General features: G+C 44.8%; 1 protein-coding gene across 3 annotated transcripts in view; it reads right to left on the minus strand.

The window, feature by feature from the left end:
• Positions 1-23,253, minus strand: part of LOC133351715 (ubiquitin carboxyl-terminal hydrolase 15-like) — a 68,172-nt gene that overhangs the window by 35,446 nt on the left and 9,473 nt on the right. For 2 of the 3 annotated variants that reach the window (XM_061567135.1, XM_061567137.1), the window contains exons 3-7: positions 22,795-22,925; positions 11,234-11,360; positions 8,958-9,103; positions 7,029-7,090; positions 878-985 (exon numbers count right to left, since the gene is read on the minus strand). In XM_061567135.1, the coding sequence (XP_061423119.1) occupies positions 878-985; positions 7,029-7,090; positions 8,958-9,103; positions 11,234-11,360; positions 22,795-22,925 (574 nt within the window). The remainder of the gene's footprint in view (positions 1-877; positions 986-7,028; positions 7,091-8,957; positions 9,104-11,233; positions 11,361-22,794; positions 22,926-23,253) is intronic. The other variant, XM_061567136.1, reaches the window with a different exon arrangement.

The raw sequence follows: 23,253 nt of genomic DNA on the forward strand, positions 1-23,253 counted from the left end.
CCAGGCCCTCTTAATGTGAGGCACAAGTGTTACTACTGCGCCACCCTGCCACGCATAATTGGGTACATTCGCATAGCTCAGATTACATTCCCTTGACAGACTGTCATGCGAAAATGATACACTTATTTTCTGCTGTAAACACACTCACTTAGCTGTTTACTTGGCTGCGCAATTCATCTTGTTTTACCAGGTGGCAGGGAAATGACAGGAGGTTACAGGCTCACTGATTGAGAAAGGCATCCACTGCCACGTAATATTTAAGTCTTATGGTAGACAAACAAAAATGCCATTCACAATGTCAGCCTCGCCATCAAAGCATGGAATGGCTGCTCATGTGATTTTGTTTACTTTACTTAGAATTTTCCCACAATCCGTGCATTTGCAACCTGTTTTAGGTTCACTCTACATCACAAACATTATTATAATGGGGGACGATTACAAAATGTTGATATTACCAGCCTTTTCCTGACACACTTCAAGAGCCCATCATACTTCAAGCACTGTGCTATTCTACTGAGCCAGGCCAACAAATGTGAAGCTGTGTTGATCGCTCACAGACCAAGTTACGCATTTAAAACTGCCCGTGATGGGACTTTCCTGTGGAGTCATTGGTGAGAAAAGGGTGATATCAAAACCTGTTCCACTTGATAACAAGTTCCTACCCTGGGTTAAGGCTCAAGTCCAGGAAGTACGCACCGCTAAGTCTGTACCGAGACAAAGGAATTGCAGAGCATTAGCCCCTCGAGTCACTCGGCCACCTCGAAGGTCAGAGAACCCACGTTCTGCTGGGCACTGACAAGAAGCAGGAGGTGTGGCGATGATGCACCAATGGGCAAAGCAGCGGTGTGGGGCATGAAAACAAACGGCGCAGACTTACGTTCGGCCGTAGCCAGAAGAATAGGTGCTGGAGCCAATGGCAAGAGAGGAGGAAGCAGAAGAGAGGCCTGGGGAGGTGGGGAAGCTGCCACTTGTGCCGCTGCTGGCTCTGCCAAAGGCAACGCGACACCAGCACAAGGGAACAGAGACAGGAGCTGCCCTCAGGGCCCAGGCCTCGATGAGCAGAGAAGGCCTTACAGTGTTGCCGCGATATGGTGATGCTATGATATATATCGTACGATATCAGATCCACGATAATCGTACCATCGGCTTTGCAAGGTGTCGTCATATCGTGATCGTTTTTGAATGACACACTCAAAAAACTATTTACTGAATAAAATCTATTCTATGTAAATGAGTGTTGTGAGTAATCATTTCTGGAGTAAATGACAGCCCGGCGGTAATAGGACATCACAACTTTGGTATATCTTCAATTACTTAGGTCTCGTGGAACCGATAGCTTGGGCATTTATGTTATAGATTGTAAAGTTGGATTTATTGGAAGACTTATGGCAGGCTAATGCAGTTGAAAAACTGTTATTTAATCATGATGTGTACTGGAAGTACAGCACAGGACAAAAACCATGCAATCAAAATGTAAAACACAATTACAGTGGTATGGGAAACTGACGTCACGATAAGACATGTCGTGAAAAATGTTATCGCGGCAATCCTACACCGAATAAAGAGGCGTAGCTATGTTTACTATGACAGCGTCACAAGCATGACCACCCACAACATGTACCCTTACCGTGTGACGGTAGTGCTATGGATGCAGAGGTGCACAACGTATAATCCGTGGATCGGATCAATTAGGGAAGGAAAGTGCATTTACTAAGTTCAATAATCATGAAATGTGGCACCGAAGTTGCAATGTACGGGCATACTGTAAACATTACTTCACAGACTGATACAACTGAAGAACAATCACCCGCCTGGTCAAAGAGACTGTGCACACCTGCATTGAGGAAACACCAAATGTGTTTCCCAAAAGTAATGTTGCTATACATTTGGGCCACATTAACATTTCGATGAAATGGGCAAAAACACACCACGTGGGCAATTTTCCCGATTGTTGATGACGAAGACATTGGAATGCTCTTTTTGAACAGACAAGAAGAACACCTGCCAATGCATCAATGAGTTCCAGACAGTACAAATAACAGATCTATTACCTGCCGTCAACACGGCATCATGAAGACTTGAGAATGTGAAAACTTCAGATTCGTTACAGAAATTTTTTAAAATGCATTTAATCTCTGGAGCATATCTTATTCATTTATATATTTATTAGACATTAAGTGAAATTAAAAATATTGCAATGAAAATAGTATTACTGGAGCATAACATATCCTATTGCACATACATTTTCCTAAAGCTCTATCAAGGAACACTGAAAATTTCTTGTGGAATAACCAAATGTAGAGTTTACAATTATCGTACCTGTCCTGAGCACACCAAAAAAAGTGTGCCTACGAGTAGCAGAGGCTTAGCAAAAATATCCACAATATTAAACGCAACCCATCACAGGCCAAATGTCAGAAAACTGTAACTTTAACGGTAATTCCAAATAAAAAAAATAGAGTCAATATCCCCATGCAAGTAGCCTTATCTCTTGGGCAAAAAAATAATGAATCTTCGTCAAATAATGCAAGTAAAGTCAGGTCATGTAAAAAAACGTGTTTTACTAGAAAATATTTCAAGATACGGAAAATGAAAAGCTGAGTCAACATTGATTGGAAGGAGGAATAACAAAAACACCATTCATACTTGTAGGGAACAAAAACTGGTGACATCTAACTTCTTGAACTGCATTTTGCAGTTATTTTATGACCAATTGAAAAAGAAAAGATAGCCAAATGATAATCCCACTGCTTGGCATCTGTAAGCAGACTGTCAGCCATTACGGTATATCACGCGTGATGATACCAAGCGGCGCACAGCAGTAGCTGGAAGCTTTTCTGGCAATCGTCGTGAGAATTATTATGTTGTACTTTTATTATTTTATTATTTCCCTTCTACGTGACTTTACCGAAAGAACCAAGAATATAAATCCCTGCAGTCACGAAAGCTTTGAATCAAAACTTTTCTGGCCAATTGGCAAAGCTTGGACTGTCCATAGCACCCAGCTGAGTTTTTTATAGGATTACCATAAGCAAACGGGAGGATGTGCAGTGTAAAGGTTAACTACGAACGATTTTAAACGATTGTTCATTGTACCAGGTAAGGTCCACCGAGCTATGTAACTCTTTTTCAGAAGAGACCTGGCTATCACAAATGACAGCTCAATGAAGTGGCTCATCATCACGTGGACTTTTATAGCAGCCAAATACTCTAAACTGGTGATGTTGATTCTAAACGTGGAGGGGAAAACCGGAGGAGCCAAAGAAAAATCGACTGCGACCACGGGGAGAGAGACACGCAAACTCCAAATATACAACAGGCGTCAGGGCTGGGATCGAACCCACGACCTCCTGTATACCAGGCGAGGTAGTTAACATCTCGCCAGGGAGGTGTCCACATACACCTACGGCATTAAACAGTTAAAAACGCACATTCTATGGCATTAAGCTGGAGCCATTAGCGCTGTTACAATCGAGGGAATTATCTGTTATAAACAATAATCATTTACAGCCTTGTGCCAATCCACTGCTGGATTAAGGTCTCTCCACACTGTGCAATCATGGGGGTCGTTTGACCATACTTCACCAGACTGAACAGTGCAGGTTGGTGAAAGGGGGCCCAGGACTGATTCAGAGATTACTCACCAATGATGTTAGCCATGGCCAGAACGCCCGGCTCACAGAAGTGCGCGAAACCACCTATTCCCGTTTAACACGTAGGCTTTTGTGACCAATATCATTCATAATTCAGGTTTTTTGGGTTAAATCGCGTAAATATGTGTAGTTAAACCCACCACCACCCAACACAGCCAATTAGTAAGGTTTGTCACAAACAGAACGTGCCAATTCGTGACCAGTACAGCACACCGATGTGTTGGAGGGCAAAGCCACACCATTTACAATCTATTCCCATTTACACAGGAACAACAACAACAACACAAAGATACGTCTAGATGCTGTCCGGTTTATGTTGTGGGGTATATAAGAAGAATGAGTTGAGGGACAAAACTTTCACACGTGCATATTTCCACGTGAGAATACGAACCGTGAACCAAATCGTCAGAAAGAACGGGCGTGGAACGCAATCCATCAAACGGAATGGAGAAGTAATTTTGAATGCCACCACTGGTACAGAGCGTTCCAGACAGTGGCAGCAAGAACACTGCAATGGGGCTCAACCATGCGTATACCGACGAGGGACAGCATAGGTAAATTAGATCAGGGGACAAGAGCAAGGCGGTTAAACAAGACAGAGGCAGGTGGAGATGCTAAATCGAAAACCAATGGGGTTGAGGAATGCTTAAAAATCACGGATTAATAACAATCGCATGTTTTACTTTAAGACATTAATATAAAGAAATTCCATAAACTTTTTTGTTGTTGCCAAGTCCAAAAAGGCATTACAATAAATAACAAATTAATCACATTTCTGCGAGAAGATGAACCACGAAAGTTTCAAGAAACACGCGCCACACGAGTCAAGCAGCAAAGCAACAGGTCTCTGCTGCTGCTGCTGCATCGTTTATGGACGATAAACCGGCGCGTCGATTGACTTTCCTCGCATTACGGATCACGGCCATGCAAAAGGCGGCGTCTCTTTTCTTATTTCCCCCCAAATGCCAGCGGGCAAAAGGTCCTACAGCTATCACTCATCTCTAGTCACCAACAATCCCAATGCATCAGAAGAAGCTCAATAGGTCACCGGGGCAGGGGCTGGCTGAGACGCTGGTGCACCCGGAGCAATTCAGCACGGGACAGAGGCTCCTCGCGAGATGAAGACAATCACGTTCACGTTTGGGTTGCTGAGAAGAACTGTGCATATGTATTGATTTAAACTAGAGTCTAGTTTAAATCAATACATATGCACAGTTTTTTCGCCAAATGTTTTGAGTCTAGTTACTAGACTCAAAACATTTGGCGAAAAAACACGGTGGCCTTGGAAGAAAACTATATACATAATAGGTGACGTTTCCGCGCAATGGTCCTTGTTATGAGCACATACACAGAGGCCACGGAGATGAGGTAGATAAGAGATGGAGACTGCACATTACACCACGACGCTTGATGATAAATAATAATGGCACTTGGTATGTGAGCAGCTGCTCAGACCTTCACTTGGTTCACTCAGCCTGAAAGGACTAATTTATTTAGAACTGCTATTTGTGTTTAGTTTGTTGTCCTTCCCCCACACTTCCGATTAGAACGCTTGGCTACGTACGCAGGGTGTGAACATCAGCACTGGTGCATGGTATCACCATCACACCACTCCTTAATGTGCCAGAATGATACCCCGATGCGTCATGCTGGCATTATCGGTGCTGACTAACAGCACCATTCCCTGCAGTCTAGAAAGATAAATGGGCAATCCATTATCTTTATAGGTGCTATGCAAATAAAACCCGTGGAAACAGGCCACGCACAGCAGACTCACACACTCACTCATCCACACAATGTATTAACAAGAATGCATAAAACTATACATAAGGGCAGATATGTAGATCTACACGTGAATAAAACGTTGCTGGTATTATCCAGAACGCATCCACCCACATAAAATACCAGCTACAATTGCAAGTACCTGTAAACTACATTTTCACATCCTATACCGGGACTTCAATAATATTGTGTGACAAGCCACGTAAAATAGGTTAGCGTGTGCTGGTGGGTCCGTGTGACTGATCTCACGCTTACAGACGTCACGCGTCACGATGACGTCGTGACGTCTGTACACGTGACCCCTAATCCGCACCTCATCTCCAGGTCTTTCATCTCAATTACCAGTACCTCTTTAAGTCCCGTTGAGCCGTATGTCGACACATTGGTTAATTCAGGGTCTCCCAAAATCCAGTTCTCATGAACCCATCATGGTCTGTCGACCTTTTCCCATTTGAACCTCATGGGGTACCATAGAACCCCGGCTCTCGCACAATGTCCGTGATGCAGTCATTTTTAGTCTGCTGATGATCGGCGATGCGGTAATCGACTCATCTCGACGAGCTGTACACGGTGCACTATTCAAAGTAGAATTTTTCGATAACGGATTTTTTTTTACGCTGATGTTTGGCGTTTCGACATCGCGGAGTGGCACCGATTTCAGATTGATTGATACCACAGTCGCGGAGTGAAGTACACCCCTGGAAAAAATAGTGTCCCAGAAATAAAATATTTAATTGCCTCGGCCATTTTGTATTATTTGGTACCCCGGGTTACCGCCATAAGGATAATTTACCAACCTTCTCATTTAAATCAAGTCGCTGCATGTGGCGAAACAATTCCATGTGACATACAAAGCACTGCGAGAAATTAGGACCACTCGCTATGTCACACGGGACACACACGCACGCACAAAATATATCTATATACAAAGATCCTCCATATAGCCTTAACAGACTGTTGGGGCAAGTGCTATAAGCGAGTGTCCATGAAGGACGGAACGGCACACGAGAGGGGGTGTGTGGCCAGCACCACGCTCAACAAGTGGTGATGTTTACACACTGCATCAGGTGTTCATTTGAGGCTGAGTCAACCTTTGGAAGGCTCAGGACCGGTTCAGATAAGTGTCACCGGTGTTGGCCGTGAGCAGGTATTAAACTCGCCGGGTGCAGTGCAGCACGCTAACCACTCCACTACCACTCCCCACAAATCTATACACATCTATATACACACACACACTCACACATACAAAAGATCTATGTTAATATGAATCTGCGCACTCCACACACATGTACACACATAACAGATCTCCTCCATACTACTTCGAATAATACTTTCTGTATCATTTGTTTCGTAATGGTCATGTGCATGCCACATGTAAACACTTTTTTGTATTGTAACAGTGAAGACTGGTGAACATGGAAAGATACACTACTGTGGGTGGTAACAATTGGAATCTCAAAAATTCCTGGCATAAATATGAGCACAACTGCTGACCTACAAAGGAGTTTATACAAAAGCCAACGCCACAACAGCGCACTGTCAAACGCACGCACGAGATAGATGCCATGCAACTGGCAAGGGGCCGGCACTCACTTGTTTGAGATAAACTGCCGTGGCCACGTTCCATCTTCATTTTTTTGTTCGATAATGAGCACCTGCAATGGCAATTAGGACAGACAAATAAAGACAAAGATCCCCCCCCCCTCCACCCCGTGTAGCCTTAGCAGACTGTTGGGGCAAGTGCTGTTAGCAAGCAGCACCTATGAAGGCCGGCAATGTACGCAAATGGGGGTGGGTGGCCAGCACCCCGCCCGGCCGCCTTGGTCTCCCGAGTCGCGATGTTGACACACCAGACCAGGTACTCATTGAGGCCGAGTCGAACCTAGGAGAGGCCCAGGACCGGTTAAAATATGTGTCGCCGATGTTGGCCGTAAACGGGAATCGAACTCGGGTCGCCGGTTTCGTAATGCAGCACGCTATAACCGCTACACTACCGCTCCCCAATTCGGGGAGAGACACGCGCACACACGCACACACAGGGCCCGTCGTTAATAACCAGTGTAGTCGGAGAGCGTGCCCCTGGACGAGCAGCCACTAGTCCATGCACACGACCAGGTAACACCCTCCACACGGCCAACGTGTACGCAAGGAAGCTGCTTCGCTAATCAAATTACACTGGGCATAGCCTGCATGAATGAGCTCAGCGAAACAGATCACGGCTGTTGGGTTGGTTGGTGGGTGGGAGGGGGGGCAAAACAAGGTAACAATAGCATCATTAGCAATGGCTTAAATTGTAAAAATGCATGGCAAGTGGAAAATCAACATCGCCCGCTGTGCAAGCCGTCACGGTGAAACAGCCGGCGATTTAAAAATGCACTGGCTGTAGTGCAGCGATGGCTTAATGTCTGCACTACCGTTTTTCCGGACATTAATTCACACACGAGCGCACTCTGGATGAAACCGAGGCTGTGGTAATCGTTATAAATACACCTCAAAGGATATTCTTTAAGTAGTAACCACCTCAGCTGCGGTAGAAGTATGTGGAATTGTGCAAATGGTTAAATGTTGGGGCCCGTTTGTCCCATCCGAAGCCGGATGAGGGCCTCCCAAGTCCTGCGCCGAGCAGGCAGTGAGCGTCATGCGATCATCCACTTGACCACGCTGGTCATGGGACGTTATATAGCATTAAAACAAATGCATTGGTTGGTGTAGTATACAAATAGAAAAAAAGCCCCAGCTCACAATGTGTTTCGTCCACTCCCTTACTCATCACTAGTCACTGAAGTGAATCAACGGACACACATCACACTCATTACTGTAAAGCACCAGCCCTGCTGGGGGGCTGCTGACTCAACTTACGTTTTACAAGAAAGCCCTATTCACTCGGCGACACAACAGTGAGTAAGTAATCTTTTGTGGCAGGACGCGGAAGCTGGGAAGAACCCGGCTCCTCGGTGTGCAGTTAATGGAGACAGGGAGGGCATCACTCACTCTTACAGGCGTGTGGCTTAGCGGTTACGCCCACCCCCAGCAAGGATGGGTCACAAGAAAAAACTAGGCCCTGCACGAATCAATTGAGATCGATTCCTACATTCTCAATATATTCACAAGCTCCCAACTGCGCAAATGATACATACGCTGATATTTAACTGGCTATGACCAAATCACCACGAAATATAACCGACGTTGTGAGCCCTCGGAAGCCGAGCAGGGTTGAGACCAGATGGTACTCTGGGTGGGTGACCACTGTGCAGAGGAACAGGTGTTACATGCTGCTGTTGGGTCACCTTGTGCGCAGGGGGCAGTGCGGCAAAACTCCCGCCCCTTCACCAATCCCTCATCCGGCAGCGGACTGACGCGTATAAATCTTTTAAGACCGATGGAAAGAACGAGAGAGAAACTAAATAGGACAGATAATACGGGACGCAAAAACAAGGACGCGAAAAAGAACGGATTTGTGGGACCACGATGGAATCGCTGGGAGGAATGGGGGAGGAGAATAGGGGGAGGGTGGACACTCGCCTGCCCCTGACACAGGCCCGCGTCCTGGATGCTGCTGTCCAGCTTGTTGAGAGGCTCGTACGTGTTGGATGTATACTTGTTCCACAGCCGCGTTTCCTTGTCCTCGGGTATTTCAAACAGCTTCTTCATCTCCTTCTCAATCGTGTCTGTTGGGCAAAAGGCGAATGTAAGAATGACGCAGCTGTGAGCTCTTTCGGTGCTTTAACATGCCTTTGCTTTGGACCAAAGTGGTTCTGTGCTTCGCATTGAGACACAAATTACGGTACATTTGTAGGCACCCTCTGATGACGCCCAGAACTGCCGAGACACCACGATAGAAGCGTGCTGATGTGATATTAACCCATGTCCAAATCCATAACTGTCATATCTCAAGGCCTATTGGGAATTTCTATTTAGATGTATTGTTCCAAAGCTCATTCGTCAATTATGGTATCGGCAGTTGTGTCGAGATATGCAGAAAGAAATGTAAGGATTTTCTTTTTTTTGTAAAGTTGCCGGTAACTGGGCTAAATCCATCAACCCATTACTGCTGCCCGAGATTTCAACCCAGGAGCTGAGTTCTTCCGACTTCCTGAGCCACCCACAATGCCACCCCCCTCATGGGAAAAACTTCAATCTCAAGATATTCAACTTATCAATAAGAATATATTTGGATAGCACTCGGTGAGTGGGTGGAGGGGGGTGGTAGAACTCTCGATTTACGTTGATAAGTTATCGAGTTCAAATCCTGATGGAATTGACTCAGGATATCATCATAATCATAGCTCTGGGGGGTCAATAAAATGAGTGACATTATTTGGTACTGTTAAACGGCATTCCTCCTAGGAATGTGGACTTGGCAGCGTGGACCTCATGCTGCTTGTCAAAAGGGATGAGCACTGCCCCCCTGTTCATCAGAACTTGGAGAAACCCACTGATGTTTAAAACACATTCCTGCGGAGGGAGCTGGTAGGAACGTTGGGTTGCTCGGTGAATGGCCAGGGTCAACGGCGGCGTGGTGTATTTCGCAAATATGCCCGACTGTGAGGGCGGGCACAAGCCGGCGTGAGTAGGTTAAACGTTGAGTTTTATAAGGGAACCACGGGGTGAGCAGCCCCTCCGCAACCAGCAACACCCCTCCCACCCCCCACCCAGCCCATCCCCACCCTCCCTACCCAGCCCCTTCCCACCCTTCCCACCCAGCCCCACCCTCCCCACCCAGCCCCTCCCCACCCAGCCCCTCCCCACCCAGCCTCTCCCTGCACGACGGACACAATAATCCCTGTGGGCTGGTGTAACCAGAAGGTTCCTACCAGAATGAAAACCAGTAGGGAGATGGTGGACAAGAGGGGGCAGGATATACCAACGATGAGAATAAATACAACAGGCCATATGTTTGGGTATTATGGACCGCAGCTGCAGAGGATGTGATAAGAAATTATTTATCCACCAAAAAAACAAAGTTAATATTATCAAATTCAAGTGCATGTAACGTTAAGATAATCGTCACTTCACATGGAAAATGTTTAGCAAACCACTTAGGTTTGCGTGGGTAGTAACAATGTTTTTTTCCTGTATTGAGATAGCCTAAGATGAGAAGGTTAAATATGCGATGTTTGTCAAGGGTCTAAGCTTCTATTTGGACTTTTCGATGATAACAAAAAAGAACTGTAATTGTCCACCACTGCCAAGGACACATTATATACTCACTTGTTCCATTCCCTAGATTTCGAATTAGTGCATATTGTACCACATTCATTAGTCTTCTTGTAATGGAATTGTAAAGGTAAGACTTTATAACATTACCTGAATATTAAATCTAATACCTGCATGTGATACACAACTTCAACGAGATGACCTGATATAACATTAAAAATCATTCCACCTGGAATGAGTGAGATAACATTGGCACCAATTTACATCAAAATAATCCTTCCAATATGATACACTTCCAACATTACTTAGCTCTCCGAATGAATCAATGCCGACAGTGCCAGGCTTTGCTACAAATGTGTGTGGTGCCCAGTTCGCACAGACTCAATGTGAATCACTAATGTACATTGAGGAGGACAGGTACATTGATTTGTTTAAATTTAGCCTAATTATATACTCAGAGGAAGCCAACAGAAGACAATGCATGCTGGGATGGTTTTTTTGTGTGTATGTTGAACTTCTTCCACACCATACGTGGCCAACCGTGCTAATCGAAGGTAACGGGAGGACAACGAACTAAAGTAGGAGTCTCCTTTTAAAATTGGAACGCACGCAGGAACATGACTGGACAAGGTCTGGCTTACCGATCGTGTCGGCCTTGCTGAAATGCCGTGTGAAACTGTTTTCCACGTCCCCATTTTCGCACAGCTTCAGCTCCGTCAAGTAAACCTCTACCTTGCAGTGCTTCACAAACATGCCGTGCTCCACCACCTGGAAGGCAGCACAGAGGCATGGACTTGTCACCACAACGTCGAACGTTCGCGAAGGAACCACAGCAGAGCAACACGGGTTATATTTATTGCAGTAAACATTTAAAAAACATCTCCCTGCTCAAAGAAAGAACGTGGTTGTTGCTCATCCTTGATGACGGCCCTGAGTAGTGCCTGCAATTCTACATTTCCATGACATTGGAATGTTTGAGATGTTTGGTCAATTTCTTTAAAAAGTTTTTCTATTTGATAAATGTCTCTTTTAAAAAGGGGCACCTTGAAAACCAAATGAATAAATATCATCATCATCACGACCCATGGGCAGATAGCCCCGTGGGTGACCAATGTACATTTCGTCATGTTTCCACTTTCCTCCGTCTTGTGCCAATATGCTAACGTCTTTCTGGCACCAATCTCTCATGTCGTCATCAAGCCATCCCTGTTAGGTCTCCCACTCTTTCCAGTTCCAGTTTTCCCGAACAACACACTTTTCATTTTATAGATGTGTATATATATGGCTACATATCTCATACAATTTAGGTGTGGGTAAGCGTGCATGGCGGTGTCTTAGGGAGGATCACAACCCCCAGTGCGGGAGGAGCTGAAGGCAAACTCTGTTTGTGTCCAGCAAAAATGTGTCAGTGTCTGTGGGAATCAAAACCGTCCGACTTTGCAGCTTGGCTCGGTGTGAACGTGCTTAGCCGTGAGGTTATACAGCTGCCTAAACAAAAGCCTTTTGCGACCTGAAAACTTGCTCTTCCCATTGAACTGAAAATGCAATTTCCCAACTACAGTGCGTCAGGCTTAAACGTCTACCACGTGGCTAGTGATGGTGTTGACGGTGCAATAATTTCCAACTTCCTTCCCTTCAGTTGCACATTATTTCCACTACTTAATTTTAATCAATCAAAAGCAGCGGCTGCTTTTGCGATGAACGGGTAACCCTGGAAACAATACTATGGTTTTTTTCTTGACACTGTAGATGCGATATCTAAAACGGTGAAATGTTTTATTCAAAATGTCTCAAACTGTCACCTTTGTGTCATGGTGACATTGTCAGCGGTACATGACTAAGCTGTTTTTAAAAATGTTAATAAATTCGCTTTCAAATAGAGTCACCAACGATTGTGCCTGGCTAAAGAGCATTGTGTGCACAAGGTGACAGATGGAAAATGGGCAATTTGTATTTTTATGTAGTGAGTTCAACTGAGTCGCAGATGTACTCTTTGGAGGCAACACATTTATTTAGCACCAACACACGGGATAACTACCCCATTACAGAATAACAACCTATGGTGGTGACCACCAGGGTAACTACACTAATCACACCATCACGAGCTACAATGGACCGGACCACAGCTTGGGTCCCGGTCCACGTGTTGGAGACTCTGCAGGACGTAGGACGTAGATTTCTTCAGGATGAACAACAGCAGCAGGTCCCTCTGGGGGACCCGGCTTCTATCCTCCGTGGCGTGGCTGGCTCCGCCCTTAGCCACGGCCACCTTCCAGAATTCTCGAGCAGGATCTCGACCCTGACACGTGACCACCCTAGCTCCACTTGGGGCCCGTGTAGAATTAACCGGTCAGCCACAGTGCCACGGTCTATAGTAACCCCATTCCCGTGGCCGGCACTCTCACACCCTATCCTGTAGGGGTCTGTACTGCACGCAGAGCGTGGTGCCATCCAGCACTATCGATCAGCGCTCACCGAGCCCCTCTAGGGCCGGTACTGCACCCACATACACGCGGTGCCCGCGATGTCGTTACACCGCACGCCGTGCCTCCCTAGGGCCGGCATTACACAGTGACATCCGCGATGTCACTACATTTATACAGGCTGCACAGATCATTATCCTGATTTTACAAGTTGTAGATGTAAGCCATGGTTGATTTAACTGTTTTTTATATTCATATTCTTGGTTTTTTCGGTAAAGTCACGTAGATAGAAAATAAAATAAAATTAAAATAAATATTAAAACAGATATTAAAACATTAAATATGTATGAGTTGATAATTGGTTCTTTACCCTTCTATCTGGCAACAAAACTGACACCTTTTTGCAAGGAGTCATGTTTGCATAGACCGCAATACCTGCAGTCATAAATACAAACAAAAGACATAACTCTGATAATGTGCACTGTCCTTGAAGTAGAGTGCACAAGGACAGTGCACATTATCAGAGTTATGTCTTTTGTTTGTATTTATGACTGCAGGTATTGCGGTCTATGCAAACATGACTCCTTGCAAAAAGGTGTCAGTTTTGTTGCCAGATAGAAGGGTAAAGAACCAATTATCATATTTTTACTGGCAAATGAGGTCCCCATAGTATGTATGAGTTGTTCGTGCCCAAAAATAGGAGGGCGGCACGCTGTATAAACATTCCAACGCATCGCTGCTCCTGCTCCGTACGAAAAACAACACAAAGGCGGCACCAATCTGTCATTAACCGCTCTGTGTTTACGCATTCCGAGTACGCGTGTCGGCGGGGTAGCACTGCACTTGGGCAGGGAATGTAGAATGTGTATAAACCTGCAGCACAAGTGCGTGTGTGGCAGATGGGCTCCGTGCTTTGGGAGAGAACCGCGCGCCGTCGCTGGGCATCCCTCGGCAGCGTCCGCGAGCCGCTGGGGAATCGCCAATCGGCACGGGGAGCTCTGCCAACCACGCCAGCGACATAACCACGCGCGGTGCCACAGCCAGTGCCAGGTGGCCACTTAAAGCACTCGCCCATGGTGGCTGCACTGATCAATAATTGAGTAGAGAGGCATTGGGCAGTGCTGGGACCACACTGTGCCCACTAGAGCAGCTTCGGGCTAATTATGGAATGTACGACTTCAAAACCTAAGGCCATAACAAGCTTGGTGAAAAACAACTCGAACTGCACAAATGATGTAAAAAACTATAACTGTTTTTATTTAACCAGGTATATGGCCCACTGAGATATAGAGCTCTTTATCAGAAGCGACCTGGCCACAAGTGGTAGTCCAATGAAGTGGCTTATCATGGGGGAATTTATAGCAGCCAAACACTCTAAATGCATTTTTTTTTAATGTCAAAAGAAAAACCGTAGGAGCCAGAGAGAACATGCAAACTCCAAATATACAGCGGGCGTCAGTCGGGATCGAAGCCGCAACCTCCTGGAAACCGGGCGAGGTAGTTAACATCTCGCTACTGCAGTGCACGATTATTATGTAATCAATGGTCACATAGACACGCACGATAGCAATCCGTCTGAGACCAAGCAGCTCCACCTTGAACAATGACCAACAGCACTTCTACGCTGATGACCCCTACAATCTGACATTCCCCATCAGTTCCACACGCCTGCCCTTCCCACCAGCTGCCTCGACGAGAATTTCGTCCAACTCCCTCCACAGACATTCAGCAATAAATACGACCGTTGCTGGACTCCTTCTTCAACCTTAGAAGGGGATGGTCCTGAGTATGCAGAATGTTTAACACGTAAGGCTTTCGTGACCAATATTTTCCTTCACATTTATGTGGTGGGTTTAAACGACACATTTATATTTACGCCATCTAGCCCAAAAACCTCTAATATGGAGTACACAGAATATTGGTGTAATCCTTACCCTGCAAGCTCATTTCCTAATCCCACATCCGTAACCTATCCACAACCTTTTATCTCTGTTTACATGGCATTTACTTTACCCGTCCCTCTAATAACACTTCATAACGTAAAACTGTCCGTCCTTCACACGAGTAGAATCCTCCTGCTTTCTATCAATATGACCTGCACTATGAAGCTTTGGACCATTAAGATGCCCTGCTCCAAGCACCCCATCAGCGGTCACGAAACACCATTATTATTCAAACCTAGACGTCCTTGAAATGGAATTTAGCTCACCAGTGCATCAATTACAATATTACGCTGTATCTGAATCCTTCTCGGCCTTAACCCCTGCCCAACGTCCCTGACCTCATCATACCCTACTCCTACAATTATGACGCATTCTCTCCATTTTATCAAGGCTCATCTCCTCCCAATAAACCCACACACGTCGCCCTCCTCACAATGGGTTCGCTCTTTCTCCTCTGCCGCCAGCAATATGAGCGAATGCTTGCACGTGCCTGCCTACGCTTCCGATTCCCACACACAAATGTATGGAAACACTTCCATCTGGCATGAGCCAAAATTGACATTATTAATGGGTGTGGCAGGGCGGCGCAGCGGTTAACACTCGTGCAGCACAGCATAAAGGACCTGGGTTCAATACCTGACTCAGGTGCCTTAATGTATAGTCTGTATGTTTATACTGCTAGGTGGACAGAGGCAGGGCGATTTAAGAAACTTGCCAATTGTTGCAAATGCCATGCCAGAAGATAGAATGGGAGACCTCTGGTCCAGTGTGCTAACCATTACGCCATGGTGGTATCAAATTGCACTGTATATGCTGAACGATAAAACTGTGCCACAGAGCCTCAGTTTCAAGACAGACCTTGCAAAAAAAAAATGTTTAACTCATAATGGGACAAGTATTTTATTATTGGCATTAACCAGCCAATGGCCGACATGCAGAGAATTCTTAGGCATCAGACATCTGCAAGCAGTTTAAGGTAGCAAGCTTAAGTGTCCCCTCGGAACGTAAGTGGAACAATGGATCCACGAGTCTTCATTGGTTGCAGGTGTGGCCTCCCGTCTGAGAATCCCGGTCTAGACTGCAACTTTATTCAATGTGCAGCACTTGCATGTTGTGCGACAGGGTGGCGCAGTGGCCTCCATAGCAAGAGGGTCCTGGGTTCGATCCCTGACAACAACCCTTCTGCACGGAGTTGGTTATGTTCTCCCCCTGTTATGCATGAGTTTCCCTCTGCGTTCTCCGGCTTCCTACCAAAGCTAAACACATACAATGTAACTCTTGCTTGTCAAACATTCCAATGCAGGACCTTACTGGCTTTCCTGAGTAAATAAGTAATTGTGATTATGAAGTGCATACCAATATCTCCCGGTGAACTTTACTCATTACACACTGCAGACAGTTTTTATAAAAGGGTTAAAATGCTAGTTGGATAATTTATAAATACTGAAGGAAGGTCCTTTGCTGTTGATGCCCCCAGGGTCTGGAATGCTATCGCCAATAAACTGCAACTTGGATGATTACCTGTGAGATCTGCTCTCAAAACTGCTCTTGAGGAGCTGTACAACCCCCGCTGCCACTGCTATGCAGTGGCCTGAAATCAAATGCATCTCTCCAGATGTCCGCTGCAAAGTATGATCTTGAGTTTTTATTATAGTGTGCTGATCTTTAAAGGTGCATTGAAAAATGTTGATACTCCTGCTGATACTCCTGCTGTCATGCTGCCAGCTATGGCTGGAAAGATGGGTCGTACATGCTATGTATATCGTTTATTGTTAAATTTGAATCACAGTTCCTATGATCACTGTTACATTGTTTTATAGCTTTATTTTTGTGATTTAGAAAACGTATGGTTAAGGCATGTGTGTTTGTTGAAGTACGCAGTTAGCCTGATAACTTTAATCAAAATGGTCTTATGGTTGTTATTGTTTGACTTGCATCCCACTGGGATTTTTGAACACAGTGTTGATATACAGTTTTTTTCTGGAAGATTTTTGCTGGTTTTGCCTGTGTGTGCGTATGACCGGAGTTCGTGTGAAATAAAACACGCTGATTCTACGTAACCATTCATTTTTTCTATTATTTATCCAGAAATAATTTAGCGAACACTTTTTTTTACAGGAATGTCATTCACTGGGATGTTTAGCCAATTCCTTTTAAAATGTTTTTTTGTAAATTGAGTTCCGGGAGAAACTACAGCACACAAGATATTCGAACAGCGAATGTCCACACAGATGTGTTCACAAACCCGCTTGCTGTACTGCCAGTCTGTTTTTGGGAGTTGCACAAATCTGCATCTTCCACCGAGGCCTCTCTCACGAACTGGATTACAGGACATGGCTGGCTCATTCCCACTTCACGTGTTTTTTGTGGTGTTGCCATCTTACAATATCTGCACGGCTCTGAAAGGATGAAGCCGCTGCAGAAGTCTTTCACCGCAAACTTCAAAGAGGCTGCTGGGGGAATCCTTCAGGGGAGTTAATGCGGACCAATTTGGATAATGAAAAAAATCACTCGGAATATAAATGAGTGCCTAATCATTCACCTACAGTAACACAACGGACGATTACCCGAGTGCCAAGCACAGCTGCATTAAGCAAAGACCTTCATGAGATACTTTTCCGAGTACTGTAACAATATCCTTAATGAGATTAAAATTCACAGTGCTATCAAAATACAAATGAGCATATCTCCGAGAACAAAAGAACACCAGAAATTAAGAATTCAACAAGACACCGCAGCCCATATGGCAAATCATTTGTGGATATGGCTTCACTATTCTACTAGCAAATACAAATAGACCTTATAGTTTCCATACTCTTTGGTTCTTTCGGTAAAGTCACGTAGGTATAAAATAAAATAAATTAAATCACGACGTTTCAATTGCAACACAAGCAATCATCATCAGTTGGGAAAACCACAGCAATATGTTTTTTTTGCTGTGATTTTCCCACCACACTCCGATGAGGACAGATTGCTATGGTTTTCCCACCTGATGATGATTGCTTGTGTTGCAATCGAAGCGTCGTGATTTAAATGATTTTATTTTATACCTACGTGACTTTACTGAAAGAACCAAAGAGTATGGATGCCTGCAGTCACGAAAACTGCAAATCTAGATTGACTTACAGTTTCCCTTCCACAGTTTCCCTGCTGTTTGCTGATGCAAGAGGACATACGAAGCCCACACTTTCACCAGGCTGTGGCTGGTTCAAACGTCTATGCCACTCGTTGATTGATTCCTATCCTTCACCTGCTGGACTAACACAACGATTCCTCCTGCCATGTTCTGGACTTGGTCCACCAGACCTGTTTCGTCTCATCACACAGACCATGTTTAACCACCACCACACTCCGATGAGGACAGTTTGCTATGTACGGTGCAAAATTAGTTCAATATACATAACATAATACTACCTTGAAAAACGCTGGCACACCTTTAACCATAAATGGGTTTTATGAATTCTGCCTGTTGCCATTGGCTGTGCTACAATCATACAATCACCGTAAGTGTAAACCGGACACACATATACATGCATACAAGGTCACCACATCATTATTCCACCATCAGTGTTTAATGGAAATAGAACCAACAGCTAGACATTTGTAAAAAAAAAAAAACCCCAGCATTATAAGCTCATCCCCGCACCTACGATTAGCAGGGTTGACTACGTACGGTGCGAAAGAAGTTCAACATACATATATCGTATTCCTCCAGTCTAAATAAAGATTCAGACTTCCCGTTCTGCCTCTTTTCTCACTGCGCGGCTTTGGAATTCCATCCCATCGAAACTCTTTTCCCAAATCACCTTGCTTAATTCAAGCAGAGTGTCAAACTCGTATCTACTGCACCGTCAACAGTGCTGTTTGTTGCAGCCCCTTGGCCTAAAACAAAGAACAGTGCTGGCAAGTTAATGCTCATTAAGTAAGTTAACACTCATTAATGGTGTGACTCTGCTCTTCATTCCATATTCAATCTGTTCACGAGCGTGCCTGCACGTTTCATTCACTTTCATTATACCGTAAAGTACACACACTGGCAAGCTACACAATATATCTGAGAGAAACGCATTGTTTTAATATTTTTGATTCATTCACAACTTCCACTTGAAGCCGTTTTCGTGAGAAACGAGGCTGCTTTGCTTGCTGTGCATACGCTAAAGGTGCAGTTTATGAATAACGTTCATCTTGTGTTTATCAGGAAAAGGCAATGTTCCAGAAGTATTGCTTGCTGCATCCTCAAAATAGAAACCAGAGCATGATTCCACTGTCGTGGTGTCACGTGGCTGCTGATGTAGATGCAGAGCAACAACTGAAATTTCACAGTCACGTGGTCAGGCTAGACAACTGCTTCAGGAGCAGCGGAGTGGTGTATCATCGCTGCGATGTCTCCTTTGTATTTGTGGATCGGGGCATTGCGTCGCTATACGTTGTACCGTCTGTTCTGAATGACCACAGTCGCACGATACTGGAGAGTTTTAAATTTTTCATTTGTGCATTAGGTATCCGTATCTACTACCATGGTTTGTGCAGTGGATGCAATTCATGGTGGACCATGAGTTCAACATTGCATAACATATATTTGGAAAGGAAAGTAGAAACAAAACTGCATGAGATGTATTTTAAAAGGCAATAGTAAACAATTGATGGTATTCAAGCAAGATTAAACCAAAATGCAATGAAGTATAACTATCAAGGAAACAGACTACTGAATGAGGTCCCAGTTTATATGGAGCACTTTTGCAAATCACGCTTGGTAGTCGAGCAGCAATTGTTTAAAAAGCCTGACTCTGCTAATGAGACCAAGAAGGCCAACACTAATCCAGAGTTTCTTGCTTATACAAATGCTGCTGGGTAATAATGGTCTGCAAAGGCAATAGGCTGATGGACTAAACCCTATTTTACTTTTGTGCAGAGACATAGAATGGAGTTCTACTTATGTATGCTTTTAGTATTAAGCAGTAATGACTAGAGGCATAGGCGGTTTTAATTTTAATAAGTATGGTGATGTTTTTTAAACTAATACAGTATCTAATATATAATGAACACAAGCATGTACTGAAGACTCCACAAAATCCAAGCTCTTGTTAAGTACCAGCTAGCAAACCGTGGTGATATGTCTCTCAAAACACAGACCACAATGCAGTCAGCCCTCCCAGAGGAGTTGGTGAAAACCACTCAACTTGTGTTTTAAAGTACAGCTCCTCCCGATTGACCAGGTCCACACGCATATGATGTAATTGAGGAGACATGAACTCCAGAAAAAACATGAGTTTTGAACATGTAAAGGGTCTCTACTCTTGCACAGCGAGAATGAGCGTGTGATAAGATAAGTTATGGCTGGCCAGGCAAGTATAAACGTCCTTCAATAACAACAAGAAGAAGAAGAATACAGCGCAAACGTACAAAATCCACTCCAGACCAATATCTTCACGTTCAAAATTCTCCATCAGCATCATCAGCCACTGCTGGATGCAGCCGTCCCCACACTCCTGCCATCTTCCTTAACATGCTTCTGATTTTATTATTTCCGTGCCAGCCAGACGTCTCGGAAGAAGCCGGAGCACCCACATTGTACCCCTCCGCATGCGACCTGCTGGTCAATTAACCGTGGAATACCCATTTATACTGCCGGATGGAAAGAGGTGGATGGAGGAGGGGGGGGGCATATAAGAAACTTGCCAAATGTTTCAACTGGCATGCCAAGAGATTGAACCGGCAACATTTGAGCTGCAAAGTGCAGTGTGCGCTTGCATCACGCCAAGGCAGCATCCAGATGTCAACCAAGAGGGTGGGGTGGGGGGGAGGGAGGTTTCAGGTCACAATATGTTTCTACTGCTACTATGAAACGCTGCTGTGTTATTGTTCACCTTCACACGAGGAGGAGTTACTACTACGAAAAACATTTTTTTTATTTTACCAGGTAAGGTCCACTGAGACATCATAGCTCTCTTTCAGAAGCCGCCTGGCGATCATAATTGACAGCTCAACGAAGTGGCTACCCGTGCGGACATTTATAGCAGCCAAAGACTCTAAACGCATGTTGATTTTAAATGTGGAGGGAAAACCCGGAGGACCCAGTGAAAAATCCGCACGACCACGGGAGAGAACATGCAAACTCCAAATACACAGCAGGTGTCAGGGGTCGGGATTGAACTCACGACTTCCTGTATACCAGGCGAGGTAGTTAACATCTTGCCTTGGTGCGAGATGCCGCAGTCGTTTAAAATCACATGCCCGCGGAGGAGTTGATCGTCGTGTACGGTGAGCGGGGCGCACAGCTTGTTCACATTCACTAACTTCGCGGTGCCAACATGACATCCTCCCTCGTCACAACATGACCGGTTACAGCTCCTTGCTACATCATGTTTTTATTGTACACATTACTGTACACTATACATTATTTGCAAACTTTGTTTGACGTTAAACGCTCTCGTCATGGCAATGTACACTTGCTGCAATTTATTTTTCAGTAAAATTTTTACATAAATCCTGGTTGGGGGGGGGGGGTCAATTTAGCTCATCATCCTTTTGGGGTTAATAGGGGTGCTGCGGTGCTGCGATGTTAACTACCTCGCCTGGTATACAGGAGGTCGTGGGTTCGATCCCGACCCTGACGCCTGCTGTATATTTGTAGTTTGCATGCTCTCTCTCTCCCCATGGTCGCGTGGATTTTTCTCTGGGTCCTCCGGTTTTTCCGTCCACATTTACAAGCATGCGTTTAGAGTATTTGTCTGCTATAAATGTCCACATAATAAGCCACTTTCGTTGGCCTATCATATGTGGCCAGGTCGCTTTTGAAAAAGAGCTACAAATCTCAGTGGGCCTTACCTGGTAAGATAAAAAAAATTAGTTTTAATATCACAGGTAACACTTGGCATAAACATAGCAGTAGTGGTTCTGTGGAAAAACTGGGCCAAGCCATGGAAATGTGGACTTTACACAACTGGATCAGGGCTGGATTGACTGATGAATGCCAATGTGGCACTTGTTTTAGCAAGTGTAGGATTGGCATTTTGTTTAACTTTTATAACTGAGAATGTGTTAATATCATAAGCAGGTTATTATCAATAATTGTACTATATTCAGTGATCCACTAATATCTTTGCAGAAGTTTCATTCTCCATTACACTACTTTTGATTAAACAATAAATTGCTTTTGAAAGTATATTTAAGATATTATTTTTGCAGGTTTCTCTCGCAAGACATAATATCCACATGGTTCCCAAGTGAAAAAATTGCTACATTTTTCTCAGTGCAGGAAGACACTTACTTCCATTTTGACTGTTGTAAACTCCACATTCCTATGGCAGGAATTAGCTTCTCAAAAGAAGAACCACAGCGGACTTCCTCCCAAGCTGTGTTTAACACGTAGCATTCGTTTTATGAACAATGATGGGATGATGGGCTGAGTTGACCCATGCTGGGATTATGATTAAAGTATCTTGGTGTTTAGTATCTTCTTACTCAGCCATGGCTGCGAATCGAACTCATGTCACCGTGATATCACAACCAGTCCTGGACTCATCTTCTTGGTTCTTTCGGTAAAGTCACGTAGAGTTTACCGAAAGAACCAAGAAGATGAATCCCTGCAGTCACGAAAGCTTTAAATCGAAAAATACAGTCCTGGACTATTCAGTAACTGACCCACACTGACCAGCGTGGTAAGATATGGCCAAAGCAAGCCCCATGACTGGCATGGCACGGGGAAGACTTTATCCAGCAGTGGCTTGACGAAGGGCCGAACGCGTGCATGCTGATTACACACGTAAAGACACAAGTGGCTCTTGCATACGGTCCTATGTCCGGTACAAAAATTAAGAAGAGATGGTACCTCACCTTGCGTGCAATGGGCTTTTGTCCCTCCATGCAGCCGTACCAACTGACCAGCTTGTTCCATGCTTCGGTGGGCACCAGCACATAGTCCAGCTCGTCAATGAGGTTCTCTTTCAGGGTCTGCTCCTCGGTCTCTTCGTCGCGACGGGGAACAACACACACACACGGCTCACCCGTGTCACACTCCACCCTCCCGTGCACACGGCACCGCCGCTGGTAATCAAGGTCCTACGCTGCTGCATTGGCTCCCCGGCTTTCACCGTAATGAACAACGCAAACTCACACGATCGGCGCTGACATCGATTGGCTAAATGTGCCAGGGAGTAGCAGGGTGTTTACTGCTCAAATGTTGAAAGTTAAAATTTAAATTGTGCTGGATGCTGCTCAGTTCAACTTCCAAATGTAACTATTTTAACTCTTTTTGTTTTTACCAGGTAAGGCCCCCTGAGCTATATAGCTCTT

This window comes from Lethenteron reissneri, chromosome 38 (genome assembly GCF_015708825.2).
Source record: "Lethenteron reissneri isolate LAM-NWPU_2019-01 chromosome 38, ASM1570882v1, whole genome shotgun sequence".
Taxonomy (NCBI): domain Eukaryota; kingdom Metazoa; phylum Chordata; class Hyperoartia; order Petromyzontiformes; family Petromyzontidae; genus Lethenteron; species Lethenteron reissneri.